This window comes from Clupea harengus, chromosome 11, assembly GCF_900700415.2.
Source record: "Clupea harengus chromosome 11, Ch_v2.0.2, whole genome shotgun sequence".
NCBI classification, from domain to species: Eukaryota; Metazoa; Chordata; class Actinopteri; order Clupeiformes; family Clupeidae; genus Clupea; species Clupea harengus.
The window spans coordinates 28,345,565-28,366,097 of NC_045162.1; the positions used below are offsets into that span (position 1 = coordinate 28,345,565).

A 20,533-nucleotide genomic window follows, 5' to 3' on the forward strand; every position below is an offset into this window, starting at 1 on the left:
TGAATGAAGCCGTGAGTGCCTGGTCAGGGCCCGCTAGAGTATGCAGGATCAGGGAGGCTATGATGCTGAACTGACCCCGACCCTCAGAGAGCTGGACACCCCCAGCCCCTCCAGACCTCACCCTGCCTCTCAGGTTCAGCAGCACAACACAGAGAGATCTCAGTGAAAGTCTGTGGTAGAAGCTGCTCTGATGGCCAAGCCTTTAAATGGTGTGTACAGTATAACTCCTCAAAATAACCAGGCTTCTCTGAGGCAGCTTTTCCACTTCTAAATACACATTTAGAGCTTTCCCCATCATGGGTGGAGACAAGATGGCACGATGTTCTCGACTTCGTTACAGTACTTGGAATGTCAACGAAACAGTATCTGTTGTCACACTCCTGGGAGAGAAAGGGCAGCTGTATGTGTTAGTCTGGGCTGGTTGGATAGAGTGTGTGTCTGTGTCTAAGAGTGTTTGTGTGTGTGTGTGTCGCAGTCAGGGGGAACGATCCATTTAATACTTCATTAGAGTCACACTCAAATCAGTCATGGGAGACACAAGAGAATGAGGATTATATGGCGAGAGAGAGAGAGCGACAGAGAGAGAGAGCGAGGGAAGTGAGAGAACTTTTCCTCCTCACTACCTGTAATTCCCATCTCTCTCTCTCTGTCTGAAGCCCCTGGGTGACGGCACTATTTATAGCTGCTTACTGTTGTTGCCATGACAGTGAATTAGTCTGACATCTCCTCCAGCTGCTGTTCTCGGGCGGAAAGATGAAAGTCTGGCTGTGCATCAGGGGCTTAATATGGCACTCCCACTCAGAAGCCATATATACTAACCCTTAACCCAATGCATGGCTTCCTGGTGACTTGGGCTCATCCCAGCAATGCTCTCCTGTTCTGTGCTCTCCTGCTCCTCTCTTGGTTGGTTCGACCGACACAACCTTACCCCTTCTGCTCAGGCCCTCAACCTCACATCCAGAGTCCCATCCAGAAAGAGCTTGGCTATTGTGCTCTAGCAACGCTCTGGCCAAAAACAGCCATTGGAGCAGTCCGTCTCTGGCATACAAGCAAAATGGCCGTCGTCGACAGCCAAGGTAATGGCAAGGCGAGGCCGAAAAAAAGAAAATGTCCTTTCAGGAAGCGTTGGTTTCCGAGGACCGGACAAAGAGAGACCGCGCTGAGACAAGAATTGGCATGACAGAGGCAGAGCGCCGAGCGGTGGCACCCCGCAGAGAGCAAGCGTGCTAATATCCCTGCGCTCCTAAGCCATACGTCTACACAGCTTATAGCAGCACAGGAGAAAACATGTCAGAGAACAGACAGGCAGAGACAAGTGGAGGTAAAGAGAAAGAGCATAGAAAAAAAGAACAGCCATTGTACCATGATTGGGAGAGAGAGAGGGAGGAAAAAAAAAAAAAAAACAGCCACGCCAATGCGCCACTGGCCGCCATTTTGTTTTTCGTAGAGACTTGCCTCTCTTTCTCTCTCTCCTGTCGAGTATCTTTCTATTTGAACAACATGAGAGGAGGGTAAGTGGCTACTGTGTCGGCGAAGCCCGTGTAAGCCATGGATCGGGGGTCGGAGGCGCCGGATCCCCACATCAAATGGAATCCTGTTTTTTGAAAATGATTAACCACAATGGCTGCGTTGAGCTCTTTGATGATTCGTGAAAAGCTTTGGTAAGCGTGTTTGGGCATGAGCAACTTGGAGCTTCACCCTCTCTTCAGGAGCCGCTGCTGCTTCCCCACAAGAAGGAGACACTGCATTCATGGCAATATTGGATTTCATTAGTGCCAAAGTCCGGGTTTAAGAAAAATTCATTTTTGAAGGTTTCCCTCAGACAGTAGGGAGTTGGATACATACCTGCAAAAGTGCTACAGTGGCATCTAGTGGCACTGATGGGGTCTATTTAACAAACCACCTCTGAAAAAGGAATTCTGTAAATCTTACCAAGGCTGTCAAAATCTGAGCACTAACACAATATGTGCACAACTCCTTTACATGGCTATAAGCTATAACACACTCCAGTGCCTGGACTAGAGGGCTACATGTATGGCACAGAAACACCGTGGGACATACTGTACATTGTGTGGGAATGAGGCTGTGAATCTGAAGCTTGTGTTGTGTGGGAGTGTGTGGGAGTGTGAGTGGGGCTGATGGCCGTACTCTACAACTGTAGTTAGCCGAGCCAGAGGAACTGAGATGTTTGTCTGTGTGTGTGCCAGTGTTTGGATCTGTTCTCATACGTGATGAATGGACACTAACCTCTGGAACGGGTGTGTCTTCATTGAGCTCTGTGCAGTGTAGAGCCAGCAGACCTTGCAATCGCATCACTTTAGTCTTCCTGTGACACAAACACACACGCACACGCACACGCACACGCACACACACACACACACACACACACACACACACACACATCTGAGCATTCCTCCACCAAAACACCTCATATTACATTACAGAAATAGTGCAATGCAAAACAGCACAGGTACACAGAGTTCCTGCCACACATAACACTGCAGTATGAGAGTCTGAGCACTCATTCCCCTCCCCAGATGACTGCATTCATCATTCCTCTCAGACACACTCCCAAAGATCCACACTCTCGGCGTAGGCAAGACAGAAGGCATCACACTCACACATCCCAGTTTGGGGCCACACGCAGCTGCTGGGTCAGCACTGGGAACTGTCAGAGAGAAGAAGAGGTGGGAGAGAGTTGTGAAAATGGCACCGTTTTATTGTTTGCAGAAGTATACAGTGTCTAAATCATTCTGCAAACATTTGCATAAGCATGGCAACTATGTACAGTGTCAAAATTATGTAAGCTGTTATGTTAGCTATGTTAGCTTTTCAAATACACAATGTTTCTGATGATAAGCATGACCTCAACAGTAATGGCCAGTATCTCATAGATTCTTTATATGCTGTTCCTTCCCATCAAGCACTTCTTCGTACATACATGAATGCAAAAACTATGCATACAAATAGAATTATATATAAAGAATGCATGAATATCATAAAAACACCCCTATACAATTACAATTACTACTGATTAAAGGCAGTGTTATTGTTGGAAGCTACTTCATACTGCGAAAATAAATGTTCAATTTTTTCCAAGCACATCTGTTGAATAATTCTGTTGTGAGAGATATATACATGTATCTGAATGGGCTCTCTTCAGAACAGATAGCACTGTGAAGCTGCAGTGGCACTGCAGTGCCATCTGCTGGTCATCATCTGTAATGCCATGCCTAATCCTGACAACCCACACCAGTTTGAACACAAACATTAACCACATAACCAAAATACACTATAGGCCTTTTAGCTAAACTTGACAGTATTTAGCCATCAGGGCTTGTTAGACAAAACAGAACAACAGAGGCCCATCAATTCAAAACTGCCCTACTGATTACAGCTGAGGAAGGTCATCGTAAGGACATCTGTCCACTGGATTTAACATTCCATCTGGTTTGTTTGGACATGCAGAAAGCTAGAAGAGTGAGAGGCCACCGAGTCAAACAGCAGAGGGGTGGAGGAATGGTAAACTCCAAACTGAGGGAACTTAATGCACACAACTTTATAAACCTGTTTGTATGGCGCTCAACTACCCTGCCCGACCTCACTCCTCTTAGTTAAATCAGTAAAGGGTCAACTTTATAAACCTGTTTGTATGGCGCTCAACTACCCTGCCCAAACTCACTCCTCTTAGTTAAATCAGTAAAGGGTCAACTTTATAAACCTGTTTGTATAGCGCTCAACTACCCTGCCCAACCTCACTCCTCTTAGTTAAATTAGTAAAGGGTCAACTTTATAAACCTGTTTGTATGGCGCTCAACTACCCTGCCCAACCTCACTCCTCTTAGTTAAATCGGTAAAGGGTCAACTTTATAAACCTGTTTGTATGGCGCTCAACTACCCTGCCCAACCTCACTCCTCTTAGTTAAATTAGTAAAGGGTCAACTTTATAAACCTGTTTGTATGGCGCTCAACTACCCTGCCCAAACTCACTCCTCTTAGTTAAATTAGTAAAGGGTCAACTTTATAAACCTGTTTGTATGGCGCTCAACTCCCCTCCCCAACCTCACTCCTCTTAGTTAAATCGGTAAAGGGTTCTCAGCCCGCTCCTCTAGGCATGCAGCCTGTGTGTGTGTGTGTGAGTGTGTGTGCAGGCTGATTAGGGATCCAGCCGTGTGATTAGAGTTTCACATCAAAGGTCAGTGGGAGGAAGAGGGAACGACAGGCTGTTTTCCGAGCGGGGGCAGCGTCGTGGCGGTGGCTTCCTGGGCCCGTGTGTTAGCCCATTGTTGCTGTGCTTCCCTCTCAACAACAAAGCACTCAGTGCGTGACATGCCAGTAGGCCCCCGCCCCGCCCCACCCTGGCGCTGCCCACTCCACTCCACCCTCCACCGCCTGATGCCATGGCCTGATAGAGCCCCCGAGAGCAGACTGACTGGCCACAGATAGCATGGTATGGTATGGAAGGGCAAGCAACACGATGCCTCAGTCAGTTCAGAGACTAGCCCTTTGAAACCCATGTGTCCGATGTATAATTGATGAATTGAAAACAATTCATAATGCATTATAAAGCCGTTTTTTTATTGAAGAGTGACAGCTGGCCATGAGATTTTTTCCCTTTCCTCGTGGCCGTACAGTATCATAACGAATCATTAATGTTTAATATACCATAGATACATGAATAATGCAGGGTACACATGAGCTTCAAACTCAACAGATGTTCTTTTCTTACAGCCAAGAGGACAAGGTTCTATTCTGGCATACAGCATTGCATGTGTGTATGTGTATGTGTGTGTGTGTGTGTTTGAGTGTGTGTGTTTGAGTGTGTATTTGTTTATGGGGGTTTTAGGCCGTGGCATCTCTGATGGGACAGAGTTGTAATGCAATAGCATACCCCCAGCATGTGTATGAACATGTGTGTGTGTGTGTGTGTGTGTGTGTGTGTTTGAGTGTGTGTGTGTGTGTGTGTGTGTGTGAGTGTGAGTGCGATTGCGATTGCGAGTGCGAGTGTGAGTGTGTTTGAGTGTGAGTGTGAGTGTGAGTGTGAGTGTGCGTGCGCGTGTGCGTGCGCGTGCGCGTGCGCGTGCGCGCGCGCGTGCGTGCGTGGGTATATTGCTGTGGACTCTACTGTACCAGGGAGGAGTTGATGAGGCGCGTGGCGAGCGTGCGGTGTGTGGGGGCGTGTGTGTGTGTGCGTGTGTGCGTGCGGTGTGTGCGTGCGGTGTGTGTGTGTGTGGACTCTACTGTACCAGGGAGGAGTTGATGAGGCGCGTGGCGAGCGTGCGGTGTGTGGGGGCGATGCAGCACAGGTAGCTGAGCAGGTTGAGTTTGGCGCGCGGCGTGGAGCCCTTGGTGCTGTCGGCCACCTCCAGAGAGGCACTCAGCTGCTGCAGGAACGCCAGCCACTCCTCTGGGCTCAGGGACAGCAGCCTCTCCGCTGCACCACAAGACTGACAGTCAGCTCAGCCTCTGTGTGTGTGTGTGTGTGTGTGTGTGTGTGTGTGTGTGTGTGTGTGTGTGTGTGTGTGTCTGTGTGTGTGTGTGTGTGTGTGTGTGACAGCCTCTGTGTGTGTGTGTGTGTGTGTGTGTGTGTGTGTGTGTGTGTGTGTGTGTCAGCCTCTGTGTGTGTTTGTGTGTGTGTGTGACCCTCTGTGAGCGTGCGTCTACACGTGCGTCTAACAGTGTGTGCATGTGTCTGTTTGCATGAATGCTTTTGTTCGAGTACATAATGTGAGTGTGTGTGTGTGTGTGTGATGTGGCTATACCTGAGTATGCTGGCACACACAGCGTCTTTGAGTCGAATCTCAGGGGAGCGCTCTTCATGATCTGCTCGTTCACACACACACACACACACACACACACACAAGACACACATGTTCAAATTGTGACTACGTTCCCCCAATTTAGATCTATGAAAAGTGCCTAGCTACCTCGCTCTCTCTCATGTCCTGTTACAAAAACATGTCAAACAAACATCAGCTAGAACAGCATACTTCCTAAACTAAATGGATACTACGCATACTACACATACCATTTCTCAAACTCACACACCAGCACATACAGTACACGGCTGATTCAAGTACAAAGACATCCACACACTGTCATGTCACACATGCATGTCATGCATTACCCAGTGTGCCCAAATGGAAACACAAACATGACCAAAAACATCCACACTGACACAGACCTCTATACGGTCCCCTCTAAAACTACCGTCAGCCCTGGTCAAGATGAGTACAGGGTTAGAAACATTCACCTTTTGGAAGTCTCACATTGAAAAAAGGAGAAAAATCCAACCTTTAATTAAAATAAATGTATTCTGAGAAAAAAAAAAAAAAAAAAAAACCTCATCAAGAAATAATTCGTTTTAACAAAAACCACATGTGCTTCATTTATTGGCACTTCTTTGAAATTCTTATAAACAAAATGTAACATTTTTCTCCATGTATATTTTGCTTTTTTAAGCAGTTGCTTTTTTTTAACTTTCAAGCAGTAATCGATGACTTCCTGTTTCACTAGGGTATAAATATGAGGTGACACAGGCCAAATTCCCTTATTCATTCTTCATGATGACTGACTGGAACCATGTTCTATGGTCAGATTCAATGAAAAAGGATGACTATACTGAGAAGAGAGTGATGATGTGGGGCTGTTTTTCTTCCAAAGGCTCTGGGAGCCTGGTTAGGGTACATGGCATCATGTGCTCCATGAAATACCAGGACATTTGAAATCACAATCTGGCTGCCCCTGCCAAGAAACACTTCCAGCAGGACAATGATCCAAAACATATGTCCAGATAAATATGATATTTACTAAACCCAAACCCATATCAGTCCCTTGACCTAAATCCCAGAGATAACGTGTGCTAAAGGTGAGCTAAAGAGGAGAGTGCCCAAGTGCACGACCTGGAGAGATTCTGGAAAGAGGAATGCTAGTCTCAAATTCCCTGCTCTGCATTCTCCAACCTTAAAAGCTGTTATAGGAGAAGCCTCAGTGCTGTGTTATTGGGCAAAGGGAGGCTGTATGAAGTAGTCCATGCAGAGGTGCCCAATGATTGTGGGACATTTGGTTCTGGCATTCCAATTCCCTGCAATTCCATGTCATCATCCATGTCTGTAATCTAACTGTTAGACTGTTCAGGTAATAATACACACTGGTCTGCGGTAGTACTACCATACAAGTGCTTAGGGCTTCCAGTTTTGGTCACTTTTGTAAGTGTCTGTCTATTTATGGCTTTAGCGCTGGGTAAATCATTTGGGATGGCAGGGGTCTTCAGACAGACAGGCTCACCTTTGGATTATCCATGATAGGAGTGACTGCCAGGTCAGAGTCCGTGTACAAGAGCTCCTTGATGCAGGGCATGATGTCAGTCGGGGGCTCCGCCAGTGCATCGTCTCCCTGGAGAAGAAGAGTGCAAACAGACATTGATGCATGTAATCAGAATTAAAGCTGGATTCAAAAAATACACAGTTAATAGTGTAAGCCATAGCTTCGACCCTGTGGCAGCCTATCTGGGAGGTGTGGCAGTTCCAACATTATGCAGTAGATGGCGCCCTCATTTCTAGAAGACACCTTTGCCTGATGGTGAACTGGGGCAAGCTCTGGCACATTCCAGAGCGCTGAGGTACTTTACTGCCCACAGACCGAACGCACACTGCCAACACTGATAACAGCCGACACTAGAAGAGATGCTGGCAGAACGGATTCAGATTCAGCCACAACAACACCCTTCTGAGAGCAGAAATGCAGGCAGTGGAGTTGTGTTTACCCCTGGCTTGGTGCCTGATGAGACCTTCGCTATGCCCATCTCATTATTAGCAATGACAGAACAGTTTCCTGAAGTGAAAACAGGCTCAGGCCACCAAAAAGACGGGGGTTTTAAAATGCATGGCAGAGAGAGAGAGATGGCGTGTCAGATATGTTTGGCAGCACGCGGCGGCGCCTCTGTGGCAGTGGCGTACTCACTCTGCTCTCGGCCGTCTCGCCGCTCTCGGGCGCTCTGGCAGCACTGCTTGTTCTCGGGGTCGCGCGGGAGCTGGGGATCAGATCAAAACCAGGCGGGTTCACTCTTGTTGTTCCTGATACATTCTGTGTGGCGCGTGGCGCGTGCCACTGGACACACGCCCTGGCACAGCAAGCAGCACACATGGCTCGGAGCAGAATGAACAGTGTTTACTGTATGTAATGTATGCTGTATGTAATGTTTACTGTATGTAATGTATGCTCCTCAGTCATTTGCCTTACATTCACAGCGAAGGGGATTATAAAGCCAACTATTCCTGGATGTTGGTAAAGTAAAGAAATATAATCGTCATTTCAAGAGAAACTTTCAACCAGCTTGTTTGTATAGCAACATGAACTTATGATACTTCGGTGGTGAAACTGTGTTCTTTTGCCTAACCAATGTCTAACCATTTCATGACTTGAATGCCGATTTGATCCTTTCTAATGCCATGTGTGTGCCACGCGATTCAAGACGCCTTTACTGGTACCTGAGAAGGAAGACAGACTCTCTGGCATCATTGTCCAGGGCAGACTTGGGTTTGAACTCAGTCACACTATCTGCAGAGGGGGACAACAGCACAGATTTACCACTGAACCGCCTCTCACTCTGATACAGTACAGCAGTGTGTGAGTGAGGGTCACATCTGTGAAAATGAAAATGTGTTCATCATTCATTTACCAAGCTATAGAGACGATACATGAGGACAGCAGTGTTTCAGCAGGCAGAAAGTTATGTAATACAGCCAGTGAGATGGTAGCGTTCAGAGTTTAACGGGAACTATATGAAGGGATTAAAATGTTAATCCAGCGGGAGATGCTGGGACACACAGACCGATACATGCTAGCACGTAGAGCACGATCACGGGGAGAGATACACACACATATGCATACACACATATCCCATGTCCCGCACGTAGGACTAGGATTGCGTGTTGCACATAACTCCACGTGTACATCACGTGGTTTCAGTGTTGACTAAGATCAAATCATCACACACACCCCCCCCCCCACACACACACACACACACTCACCAAAGACGGTTTGGTATTGCATAGGGAATACTAAACATTCAAATCACTCGCTGACAATGTTCTACGTCACTGAATGTCATGAGTTGTGCTGTACTGTGCTGTGCTGTGCTGTGGTACGTGCGGGTGTGCATGCCTACTGCATTACCTAATGTGAAAGACTTGCTGAGGTGTGGGCTGGCAGGCCCCGCTGGCCCAGTGTGCCTCTCTTCTGATCCCGCTGGCCCCAGTGACACCAGATGCAGGCTGCAGGACACACACACACACACACACACACACACACACACACAAGATAAGATCACATACATCATTTTTCCAAAGGCCATTTGCAACACAGACTCATCTCATCTCACTCATCTTATGTTTCCACCCCCATGTGCCGTATGCTTGCCCATCCACCACCTATTAGTGACATATGGCAAGACATCCCATACGAGGTGGGGACACATGATACTGTATGTGGGACGAGGTGCTAAAGTGCTAAAGTGTTTTATTGATGACAATTCATTGATGACAATTCATTGATGTTATGTGATTTAAGGTGACTTTGAGTGTCATGAAAGGCGCTATTACATAAAATGTATTATAATAATAATAATTATTATTATTATTATTATTATTATTATTATTATTAGTTGAGAACTGTAGATCATGTCTACACACAAGGCTAGATATCCTGCACACACAGCCAGGACAGCAACATTGCAATCAGATTCTGCACATGTCTTCCATTCAACATCAGGTTAAGAAGCTGGAGCCATAAAGTGTCTCTTCTCGCTCTTCTCTCTTCCTGTGTGTGTGTAATGATCTGACTGTTTGCCTGCCCCTGTCCACTAAGGAGCAAACGGCTGTGGCTGCGTGTCTCAGCAGTGTGCCTACAGTCACTAGGGGTGGGAATCTCTTGGCACCTCACGATTCGATTCGATTCCGATTCAGTGGTCAACGATTCGATTCTAAACCGATTATCGATTCTACACCGATTATCGATTCTAAACCGATTATCGATAATCAATTCTAAACCGATAAAACGATTATCGATGCATGTCGATTTTTAAAACATCTGAGTTTGCTACTCAGAGTCTCAAATCACTTCCTACTTTGTGTTTGATAATTAAAGAAAATCAACAGATGAATTACCTTCTCTATTTTTTATTAGAGAAAAAGCTTTCCCTTGTCACAATTATGACTTTCAATGAACAATGCAATAATCGATGCAGCTTGCATTTCAACACAAAATGAATGTGTAAAAAAAAAAAATTAAAAAAAATTTTAAAAAAAATTTAATTTTAACATTTTTATTTTTATTTTTTTATTAAAAAATCAATTATGAACTTTTCTGAATCGAGACAGAATCGTTCTAGAGAGAATCGAGAGAAATCGAAAAACGATTTTTTCCCCACCCCTAACAGTCACCCTACAGTGGATGGACTGGAGCACGGCACAGCACACAATAGCCCAGTGGGGCGTTACACACAGGTGCATCAGTGAGCCTCAAAGGCAGGCCCAACATTGAAGAAGTTTTACAGCAATCAGGGGTCGGTCCAAAACTCTTGGAGAAACCACATCAATGCCACACTGTTACATAAGGCAGACAAACACAGTGGCACGCCTTGGCTGATGCCAACAGGACTCCCTAATCCTTGTTTTACGGGAGCAGCGCTGAGCCTGCTTCTTCTTCTTCTTCTTCTGATCATGTGAGCCCTTTGTTCCTTGCCCTCTCAGAGAGAGAGAGAGAGAGAGAGAGCCAGGCAGCAACAGGCCGAGGTGGGTGGACACCCTGACGAGGCATCCAATCATGGCAGCGAGCCACACTGAAGCTGTCGGAGGAGCCCAGGGCACCGGAAGACTATTCTGCTGGTAGTGTATTGGGGGAGGCTGGAGGCACCTATATGGTGTAAGGAGCTGGCCCTGGTGAGTGACGTGTACACACAGGGCAGGACAATGAGTTCACTGTTCTTCTGAATGGGGGTTGCTCAAACAGGCTGTGCAAAAGCATGTTTGTTCACTCGGAGAGTATATAGTCTGAGGCCAATGAAACAGGGCAGCAACACAAAAAGAGAATGGAAATGATTATGAAAATGACAATCACAGCCCAATGAAATGCAAATGAACTGACCTGATTTCATAGTGATTCAAATGAAGGCTTGTGTTTCCGTACATCAAAGACTCATTTGAATGCTTTTTAAGTGGTAGAAAAACACACAAAGGGGGAATTGACCATGGACACAAACAGTACAAAGCCTAGCTCTCAGGGTGCGGTTAGAGGGACGGCATGAAGTATTCTACCTGGAAATCAGGGAGTCCTCTTCTTCCTCTTCCTCGGAGGGGTGCTTGTCTGAGAATGCCCCCCTCCAGAAGGAGTGTGACAGGAGTCCCACCCAGCCCAACCTGTGCGGAGGCAGACTGAGATGTTGACATGGCATTGGACAGCACCTGTCTGATAGTTAACTAACTACAGACCTCAGAAACAGCCAGGTAACACACAGACATAGTTATCCATTACCTCAGAAACAGCCAGGTAACACAGACATAGTTATCCATTACCTCAGAAACAGCCAGGTAACAGACAGACATAGTTATCCATTACCTCAGAAACAGCCAGGTAACACACAGACATAGTTATCCATTACCTCAGAAAGAGCCAGGTAACACAGACATAGTTATCCATTACCTCAGAAACAGCCAGGTAACACACAGACATAGTTATCCATTACCTCAGAAAGAGCCAGGTAACACAGACATAGTTAACTAACTACAGACCTCAGAAAGAGCCAGGTAACACAGGCATAGTTATCCATTACCTCAGAGACAGCCAGGTAACACAGACATAGTTATCCATCACTCTGCTCACCTCTTCTGGGGATCTTTCTGTAGCAAATCTGTCAGCAGGCTCTGAAATTCTGGGCTGAGTTTCGAGCAGGCGGCACCTGTGAAGAGAAATACAGTAGTTAACGCTTTAGATAAAGTTTTGGATGACCAATTTGTTTTTTAGTGCTACCAACATATCCATATAATTGCTATTTGAACCTTTTTTTCTTGGTGTTGGAGGGTCCTCGTGTAAAATTAGCTCAGTCAAGTCTAAGAAGGTCTCGGAAAAGAATGGAGGTCTCCCTAAAACATGTATTAGAGTCAGTCAACATGTTTCTTTAAAAACAAAAATAAGTTCACTTCTGTGTTTGCTTTTTCAGGACAGTATAAATCACCTGTGAACATCTCGTAGAATATGCAGCCTAAGGCCCAGAGGTCGCTGGAGACACAGGTGGGCTCTCCTCTGACCACCTCAGGAGCACAGTACACAGGAGAACCTGAAGGGAACCGGGGCAAACATCCACAACTAAACAAGGGGCGGCCACTTTTTAAATTAGGTCAGATTTTCGCTTTTTATGGGAGTAGCCTCCAAACTTTTTGACTGCACCTCATACATTCTAGACCAAAATAAATTCAACAGAATGTAGGCATACGTGAGATGGGCTATGTCATTTATTTATGTTTTTACAGGCTGAAAATCACAGAACCCTGATTAACAATATAACAGTCAGGTCGAAAAGATGTGGTAGGGCTTTTTAAAACTCAAAGGCACTAAGTGGGCAGCACCAGGCCGAAGTTAATTGGTAAAAGGTTTGGTTAAAGTTTGTTTAATAGCATTGTCATGCAATCCCTTTAAACTGAATGCGTCAGACGAGATTACAATGTAAGAAGATGGCAATATCACTGTAGGTCTGTTTGGACAGTTTTACAAGGAATAACCTGTACTGCTTCGTCTGTTGTTCCAAACATATACATTCACTGAAACATTATTGTAGTTTGGCAGAACTGTTTGAAAATGCCCTACCACATCCCTTCAAACTGACTCTTATATCGTTAATCAGGGAAGTCTGATTTTGAGCCTGTTAAAAAAAAAAGTGTTTTGCTGCCTTAGATTTCATGACAGCCCAACGTTATTTTTACTGAGATCGATACAGCCACTTCGATACACTCTGTACAGATTGCCACATTCTGAAGAATGTATTTCAGACTAGAATGTAAAATGTCCAAACATGCGTAACATGGGATACATATTCAACTTAATAATCGACTAAATCCATTTAATGGAACACATTTGCCTCTTCGGAGCTGGAACAAAACATTTAGAGCTTACATCTTTGCTGAAATGTTTCTTGCTGCGGTGCGACTTGTGGGACCAAAAGAGTATAATGATAAGTATAATTGAGAGTAAGTATGCTACTTTCACTCCTTTCCCAAGTAGCATAGGCTACGTACTGTGTGGTAATGCGAAAGATTGATATTTGGTATTCAAAGTTAATTAGATTGAAATTTTATCTTTTACTGAGCTTTTTCCACTTAGGATTATTCTGGGAACAAACAGTACGCTATTTGGTACAGTATTCAAGAAAATAGGAGTTTGCATTAGTGGTTTTAAACATATAGAGCCCTAATTTGAAGGGGAGGGGTACACATGCAACAGCAAACATGCAACAGTAAAGGGAAGGTATCAGGCAGAATTGCAATTTATGCATTTATAGTACACGAGTGAACTGCAAACTAGGGATGCAACTTTACAGTTATTTTGATAGTTGAATAATACATCAATTATTGAAATGAATAATCAACTATTCGGATTATTATGAATAGCACAATACATCAAAGGCTCTTGTTTATCTATTGGCTTTTAAATTTAGTTTGAGGTTTAGGCATATGCTAACTAACAACAAGAACTTCACTCAAAAATAAGTCTTTTAAATGAATGGTCAGGGCTAATTCAGTGAGGACAGTTGCTTGCTGTGGAGTACTAGTCTGCTTTATTTGAAGAAAGCTATCCTTGTTAGCATTATGAGATCCAACAAACCCATAACTCGTTCTAATGAATTCGAATGCAACCCATATTGGGCACGCACACATGGAAACGGGTTGAAGTTGATTCTCTGGTGTTCTCTAAACGTGTGCACTTCACAGCAACACGATCTCCAGCAATAAATGTCATCATGACAACAATTCAATGTTTAAGCAGTGAATATCTAGGTGCATTTACATTATGAGCTGTAATGATCAAGGAATTGTTCAGGAAATTGAGCATACAGTGTAGCAAATAATGACCTATTATGCACAACAATCCTGTTTAACTTTAACCTTAAATTAACTTTACAATGTGACACATGAGCAGTCAGTGGAAAGATGTTGCACCTGATATGAGATTATCAACCTGATTTTGTCGAGGAATGAAATTGCTCCTTGTATGCAAGCATTCCAAATGAGTGAATCTTAAAATAGGGCCCATAGTTTAAAACCAAAGGCCCATTTGTATTATTATACGGTAAGTGTGTTTTTATATAGTTCTCTCATTTGTTCCACTCTCTATCAATGATATGCTAGCAATCACTAACATGGCAATTCAGCACTTCTGTCTGTTCATCTGTGTGGAAAAAAAAAACAGGGCAAAGCACATTCCTTGGGGGAAAAAAAACAGCATTTTATGGTTTGAGAAATGGAATATCTCCAGAGTGCTACACTGAGGACATTGCGTCAGCCCACTAACATCAATGAGTTCAGGTTCTTCTGTTGGGAGGAATGGGCGAAAAATCCTCCCAACTGCTGTGTGGTACTGATCAACAAGTTGGGGAGTTTTTTATTTTATTTTAGTCATTGTTGTTAAAGGGGTTCATACCAGTTGTGGGAGGGAGAGGTTCACATACATTCACACTATGGTAATTTAACGTTGGATCAGTTGGTTAATAAAAGGATAAATAAGTACATCTTTTTATGGATAAATATCCCTTTGGCTTCTCTTCTTTTAAATGAAGAGCCGATGACATTTAAGGTCATATTTATGCATATTTTCAGAAAATCATAAGGGGTTCACAAACTTTCTTGCAGCACTGTATGTTACCTTGGATTCGGTTCTTTATATTCTTACTGGGCACCATCTCTTTGCTGTCGCCGACACCTGTATCGGCTGAGAGGACCAGGGCAAAGAACTCTTCCAGGCTCTCCCCCTCAGCTTTGGCCAGACAGAAATTTGAGTACTTGAGTGTACCGGGACCATCCAGTAAAATCTACAGGCAAAGACGTGAAGCTGGTTATACGCACTCACTGAGGTTCACAGAGTGAACATGTGCACACAGTAAGCTCGGAGGGCTGGTTGATCACTATACCTTGGCTGGAGTGAGATCAGAGAACACGATACCAGATTCGTGGATGTGCCTCAGCCCTCTGACAAGGTCAATTCCAAATTCTCTGACAACGTCTTCAGAGAGACATTCATCCTGAGATATAACTGCTTCAAGTGAGCCTCCTGTGGATGCAAAAAAACAGACACGCTGTCCACATGTATTTCTATCTTAATACAGTCACTATTTCAATGTAAGGAATAACAGCCCCCAAGGTGCCTCAGACTTTGGAAAATAATGGGTGATGCATTACTCCATGAAGCAAAGCAAAGCAAAGTAGGAAAACGAGTTTCCTCACTCCTTTTTCAGTAGACCAAAACACTGCATGTCTCCTACCTGTGTCACCCAGACCTTACTCATCGAATTACAATTTCATTCTTTAATTGTATTCAGTCACACAACTGCAAAGAATATCAGGGCCTGTGTCTTGTGTGGCCCTGAAGAGGGACTAGGACTGCTGGGGAGGATTTCATTAGGCTGGCTATGTATTATATAATTAATAAATTCCAACATCTCACCAGTGCACAACTCCACAACCAGCCACAGATGATTACTGGTCTCATACCACTCATAGAATGACACCACATTATCTTGTTGGATATCGTGAGTCAGTCGCACCTGTCAAAACGGCCCGTAATGAAAGTTAGATAAACAACTCAAAGTCGTGTGACATTAATTATACAATGAGTTCTTACAAGTAAATAGCGCTAAAAAGAAAACACTACTTACGTGGTTTGTTAATTCAGGTCTTTTTGATTTCTCGCTGCAAATGATTGCAACAAAGTGAATACTACCTTTTCTTCTACCTTTGTATACAACGGACTTGCTTCCCCTCCCTATTTCTTCATATAGAATGAAGTTCTCCATCAGCAAATCTATATCCAAATAGTTGACAGGTTAGCCCACCTTTAAAGTAAATGACGAAACAATGTTAATGTTATCTAAGGTTTACGAACTTGCTGTCTGCTAAGCTAGCCATCATGGACTTGACGTAGTTAACGTTAAATGAGTAAGTTTGCTGAAATAAGAACAACGATAATTCTTGAATTATAAATTACTGGCTGGCAACTACATCAACACAGAAAGTTTGAAATGGTAGGGGCATCTAACTAACGACACAGACAACGTAACATACTATGTATAAAATGCAACCACGCCACGGTTACCAACGTTATTGTTTGCAGCTCAAGATAATCTGTTTTACCATTTGCAAGATACTCTGTTGTGGACAAACAAAAATGTATCATAGTTAGCATAACTAGCTAGGTGAGTGTATAGCATTAGCAACGCTTACCGACCAGGCCTGCCTAAACTGTAGGAACTGTCAAAAGGTAACACCAAGTTAGCTGGCCAGCTAGCTATTTGTTGGTTGCTCAAAACGTGACAAACGTAACTGAAATGCTTCCTCAAAAAGTAACATAAGCATACGCTTGTGGTGTTTCTGCAGATTCGGTTGGGTTGCCAACGTTAACGAATAACATCAAAGAGTACTCTTTGATAACATTGCTTACAAAGTTTTTTTTGGTTTGGTCACTCTAGGTTCGCCATCGTCCTACCGCGCAGTGCAGACAAGGACAGATTCGCCCATAGTTTCGTCAGAGGTGTAAAGGAATAAACCTACAGTAAGAAATATTTACATTACTGAAAGTCTCCTTTCAAAATCTATTAATAAATGAATATGTTTGGAGTAAAAAATAATTATTTATGTGTATGGAGTCCGGTTACTGTAAAGTGATATATTTGAAGTCGTCAAACAGATCAATGCACCCCCACTTTTAAGCTATTCCATCGGTTTCTAGGATACATCGAAGGACGCGATACATGAAAAGAGCGCTCATGCTGCTGCTTGAGAGGGAAGTTCTGAATAATAGAGTAACGCAGTAAATTACATTCATTTGTATGTTATGAATTCTTCTCAAGGTGTGTTATTACGTTTACTAAATAAATGTGTATTTATGTAGCATGTTTTCGCAATAAAGTGTTCAAAGCAGTGACCCTATGCCTACTTTTCTAACTTTATTTTACTTTAACTTTATTCTGTCGAAGAGACTTCTTTCAGCCATGTTTTCCAAATGGTCTGGCAGCCCTATGCTGGCAGATAGGGGGGTAGGTGTTCTTTGTTAACAAAATATATTTGATTCCCCATGGGTTCTCTCTTACAATAGGGTACTTTGCTGTAGGCAGTGGGTGAATGGTGGAAGACCGATTGTTTATACGAGAATATATTTGTACTATTAGTATTATGTCCTATTGTTTTCCAGAATGTCCATATACCAAAGGTATATTTCAACACTATGGGAATAATGTTTTTCTAAAACCCTATCCCCGGAGCTCACTGGCAGCTAGTAGAGTTTATACATTTTGTTTATTTTGATATTATATTATTGTAAGATTTGATATTAACTGGGCCTCAACTAACACTCAAACCTGTTCGTGGAAAACCTCCAGCTGTGGATGGCAGAGTGACGTCATGGGCAGTATTGCCTGTGAGTTTGGAAAGCGATCCACAGGGGGCTCTGGCGAGGAGCGTGGAATTGCACCGGCTTCTGAATATAACGTCTTTGCCACCTGACATTTCACTTCGACTGATCTAAGTTATCGTTCCCATCAGATGCTTGCTTCATATGAACTGGTTACACATGAAAAGGAGCTGTTGGGAAGACACATCTCATCGATAACACGGATGCTGTGATAGAGTAACATTTAGCAAACTCAGTTGCGAGCTAGTTAACATTAGCCAGCTAATGTGAGTTGGTAAGGAGTTATTTTCCTTTTACAAGGATTTCATCTATCTGAATCGAATGAGCGATCACAACAACCAAGTTCGTCGATGTTAGAGACACGTTTAGAACACAGAAGATTTTTTGTTGAGTTCAGTAATTGACATCACATTCAGAACTACCGTTACATTGCAGTGGTGGAGTAAGTTATGCCGGTGACACGGTTGTAAGAAAGGACAACAATAAAACTCCAAGGAAAACCCACAATATAGCGTTACACATCAGAGGAAAATATATGTGTACGCTACTTGAGGACAATTGCTTTTATTGGATCCCAGCTAAGTTCGGAGACACGCCATTCGAACGGTAAGTTAAGTTGCGTCAGGCTGAACATCAAAAGGTTTGCAACATGTTTTGAGAGACACTTGCGCTTTTTTCATCGAAACATATTTAGAATGATAACGTTATTGTCGATATTGGGATTGGGATATTCTGATGTGTGTTATTACACTTTTCAACGAATATAATTGGAACAAATTGAACAATCGAAATGCGAAGTTGGCGGTAGTCAGGTCTAAAGAATTTTGTTGCTGAACACCGCGCGGTTGCATCTAATAAGCTTATCGTATTCAGTCAGATTAAATGGATCTGATTTCATTCAAACTCAATCCTTCTTAACCAACGTTTTACTCCGGCAGAATGATTTGAGATTGAAGATTTTAGATTTTTAACTTAGTCCTAATGGCCACTGGTAGTTCGTGGGAAAGCGGATGTGATCAATGTTTCACCACCAGATGGTATCAAATGGAACTGACTCTTACTATTTTTATTTGCATGTTGTTGATTTGCTCTGTTGAGTGCATTGAAAGAGTGAAATTGAAAGGAAACGTTAACGTCACGAGTAGCCTATAACATGGAACCACATCTTGATGTAGCCTTTACTTTCTTTTATTTTTTTTGCGTGTTCAGTGTGACATCACACGCGCGCACACACACACACATCACATCAGTTGTATCTCGCTCAAACTACGAAGAAATGCGTATTTAGGATGTTGACATTGTGCAAGTGAAACAGCCTGATGGTCTTTTCAGGTGTTGCCATGGCAGAAATGTATCTGTAGGCACGTCATGTTGATATCTTTACACTGACATCACAGAATCTGACTCATCTGCTTTCTCTGTACAGTATCCAGTATTTCTGAAACACTTTTGATGAATGTGATTGACAGTCTGAAAAACTGTATAGTACATATAGATAAGTCCAGGTAACATAGTATACACTGACTGGATGTTGGAGAGAAAGCTTTGAAACGTTGGATGAATAGACTTGAGTGAATGATGAGTTCAGAGTGGGCTGTAGTGGACAAAGGCAGCTAATGATCATTGCAGCCTGAAAAACGACAACCTTTGGCTCGTCCATTCTTTCCTGAGGGCACAAGGATCACATGGGGACATGCGTGCGTGATTCATAATCCTCATGTTTTAACAGATTGCATCCGAGCTCAATGATTGTACCCGCTGGATTTCATCACATTATATAATCTCGTCATATGTCAGAGCACAGGGCATTGGCCAGGGTTCTTCTACGACTTGCCCTTTGTTCTTCTCATTGTGTGTGTGTATGTGGCAGTGAGGGGTGAGGCGTCAGGCATTTCATTAGCCGCGACCTCTCTCTGGGAGCAGAATGTGCAGTTTTGCCTCTGTCTGTGAGGTAGAAAAAATAAGCACGGGCTGTTTGAAGTGACAGTTTTCTTTAGCTGTAAGCTGCTGCTTTATTTATATATTCAACCCTGATTCAGTCAGTGCACATACACACGGAGTCTCTCTCATCCTCACTCACTCACACTATTTATTTGTGTGCGCTTCTTTCTCAGAAAATCATTTGTTCTCCTTCCACTCTACATATTCTGTGCCAGACCATTCTAAAATTGGAACGGCCTGTCACTGAGAGTAGTGAATACATTTGTCATTCTAGTAACTGCTCTGGGTAATTTCATGTACTGCCACACCACTATGTATTGCACTGCCATATAGTGTGCAATAGACTGATGTCATTACTTGGTTAAATCACTGGGATTCTGATTATTTTATCAGTGTACCCAATCTATCTAACATAAACTGATAGGTTAAGCTACTACATGTTGGCACCTTACACCCTTGAGCTGGAACATAGCCTATCTGTGGCTGTAAATCTTACTGTTTCTCTTACCTGTCCTCTCAAGGAATATCTTCAGTCTGATGAATGGAATATTAGCCCTTTTCATGGACCAGCTAAACTTTGTTCACTGGGCGTGTAGTTCCTCAACCAACTGCCAGCCAATGTATTGTAGAGGTGAACAGATGAGTTCACATTCAAATTTGTTCTCATGCTAATGTTTTCATTCCAGTCAAAACTTCTGTTGTTGGCACTTATCTTGTTGGAGTGCAATGCTTTTTGCATACGTTTTTTGTGAAGTCTGTGTTCACCATGTGGTATATGCAAGAGTACTTCAAGCTCCCAATGAAAGCAGAAGTGAAATATTGCCACTTGGATGTTGACTTTTTAAACCGAAACTATTTATAGCTATATCCGGCCCCGCTGTGTTTTAAAGCAGTGTTCTTCTCTGTTCATTTTGTCACT

The 20,533-nt window shown here is 43.4% G+C and overlaps 1 protein-coding gene across 1 annotated transcript in view; it reads right to left on the reverse strand.

Moving 5' to 3' along the window:
* ulk4 (unc-51 like kinase 4) overlaps positions 1–20,237 on the reverse strand; it is a 102,269-nt gene extending 82,032 nt beyond the window's left edge. Inside the window, 17 exon segments of the mRNA XM_031576705.1 lie at positions 2,248–2,326; positions 2,622–2,668; positions 5,247–5,434; positions 5,763–5,823; positions 7,288–7,395; positions 7,963–8,032; positions 8,490–8,559; positions 9,178–9,275; positions 11,316–11,417; positions 11,881–11,956; positions 12,057–12,140; positions 12,233–12,334; positions 14,914–15,079; positions 15,179–15,318; positions 15,712–15,811; positions 15,923–16,099; positions 20,123–20,237. Coding sequence (XP_031432565.1) covers positions 2,248–2,326; positions 2,622–2,668; positions 5,247–5,434; positions 5,763–5,823; positions 7,288–7,395; positions 7,963–8,032; positions 8,490–8,559; positions 9,178–9,275; positions 11,316–11,417; positions 11,881–11,956; positions 12,057–12,140; positions 12,233–12,334; positions 14,914–15,079; positions 15,179–15,318; positions 15,712–15,811; positions 15,923–16,060 — 1,629 coding nt within the window. The 5' untranslated portion in view covers positions 16,061–16,099; positions 20,123–20,237.
* Between the last annotated feature and the right edge of the window lie 296 nt (positions 20,238–20,533).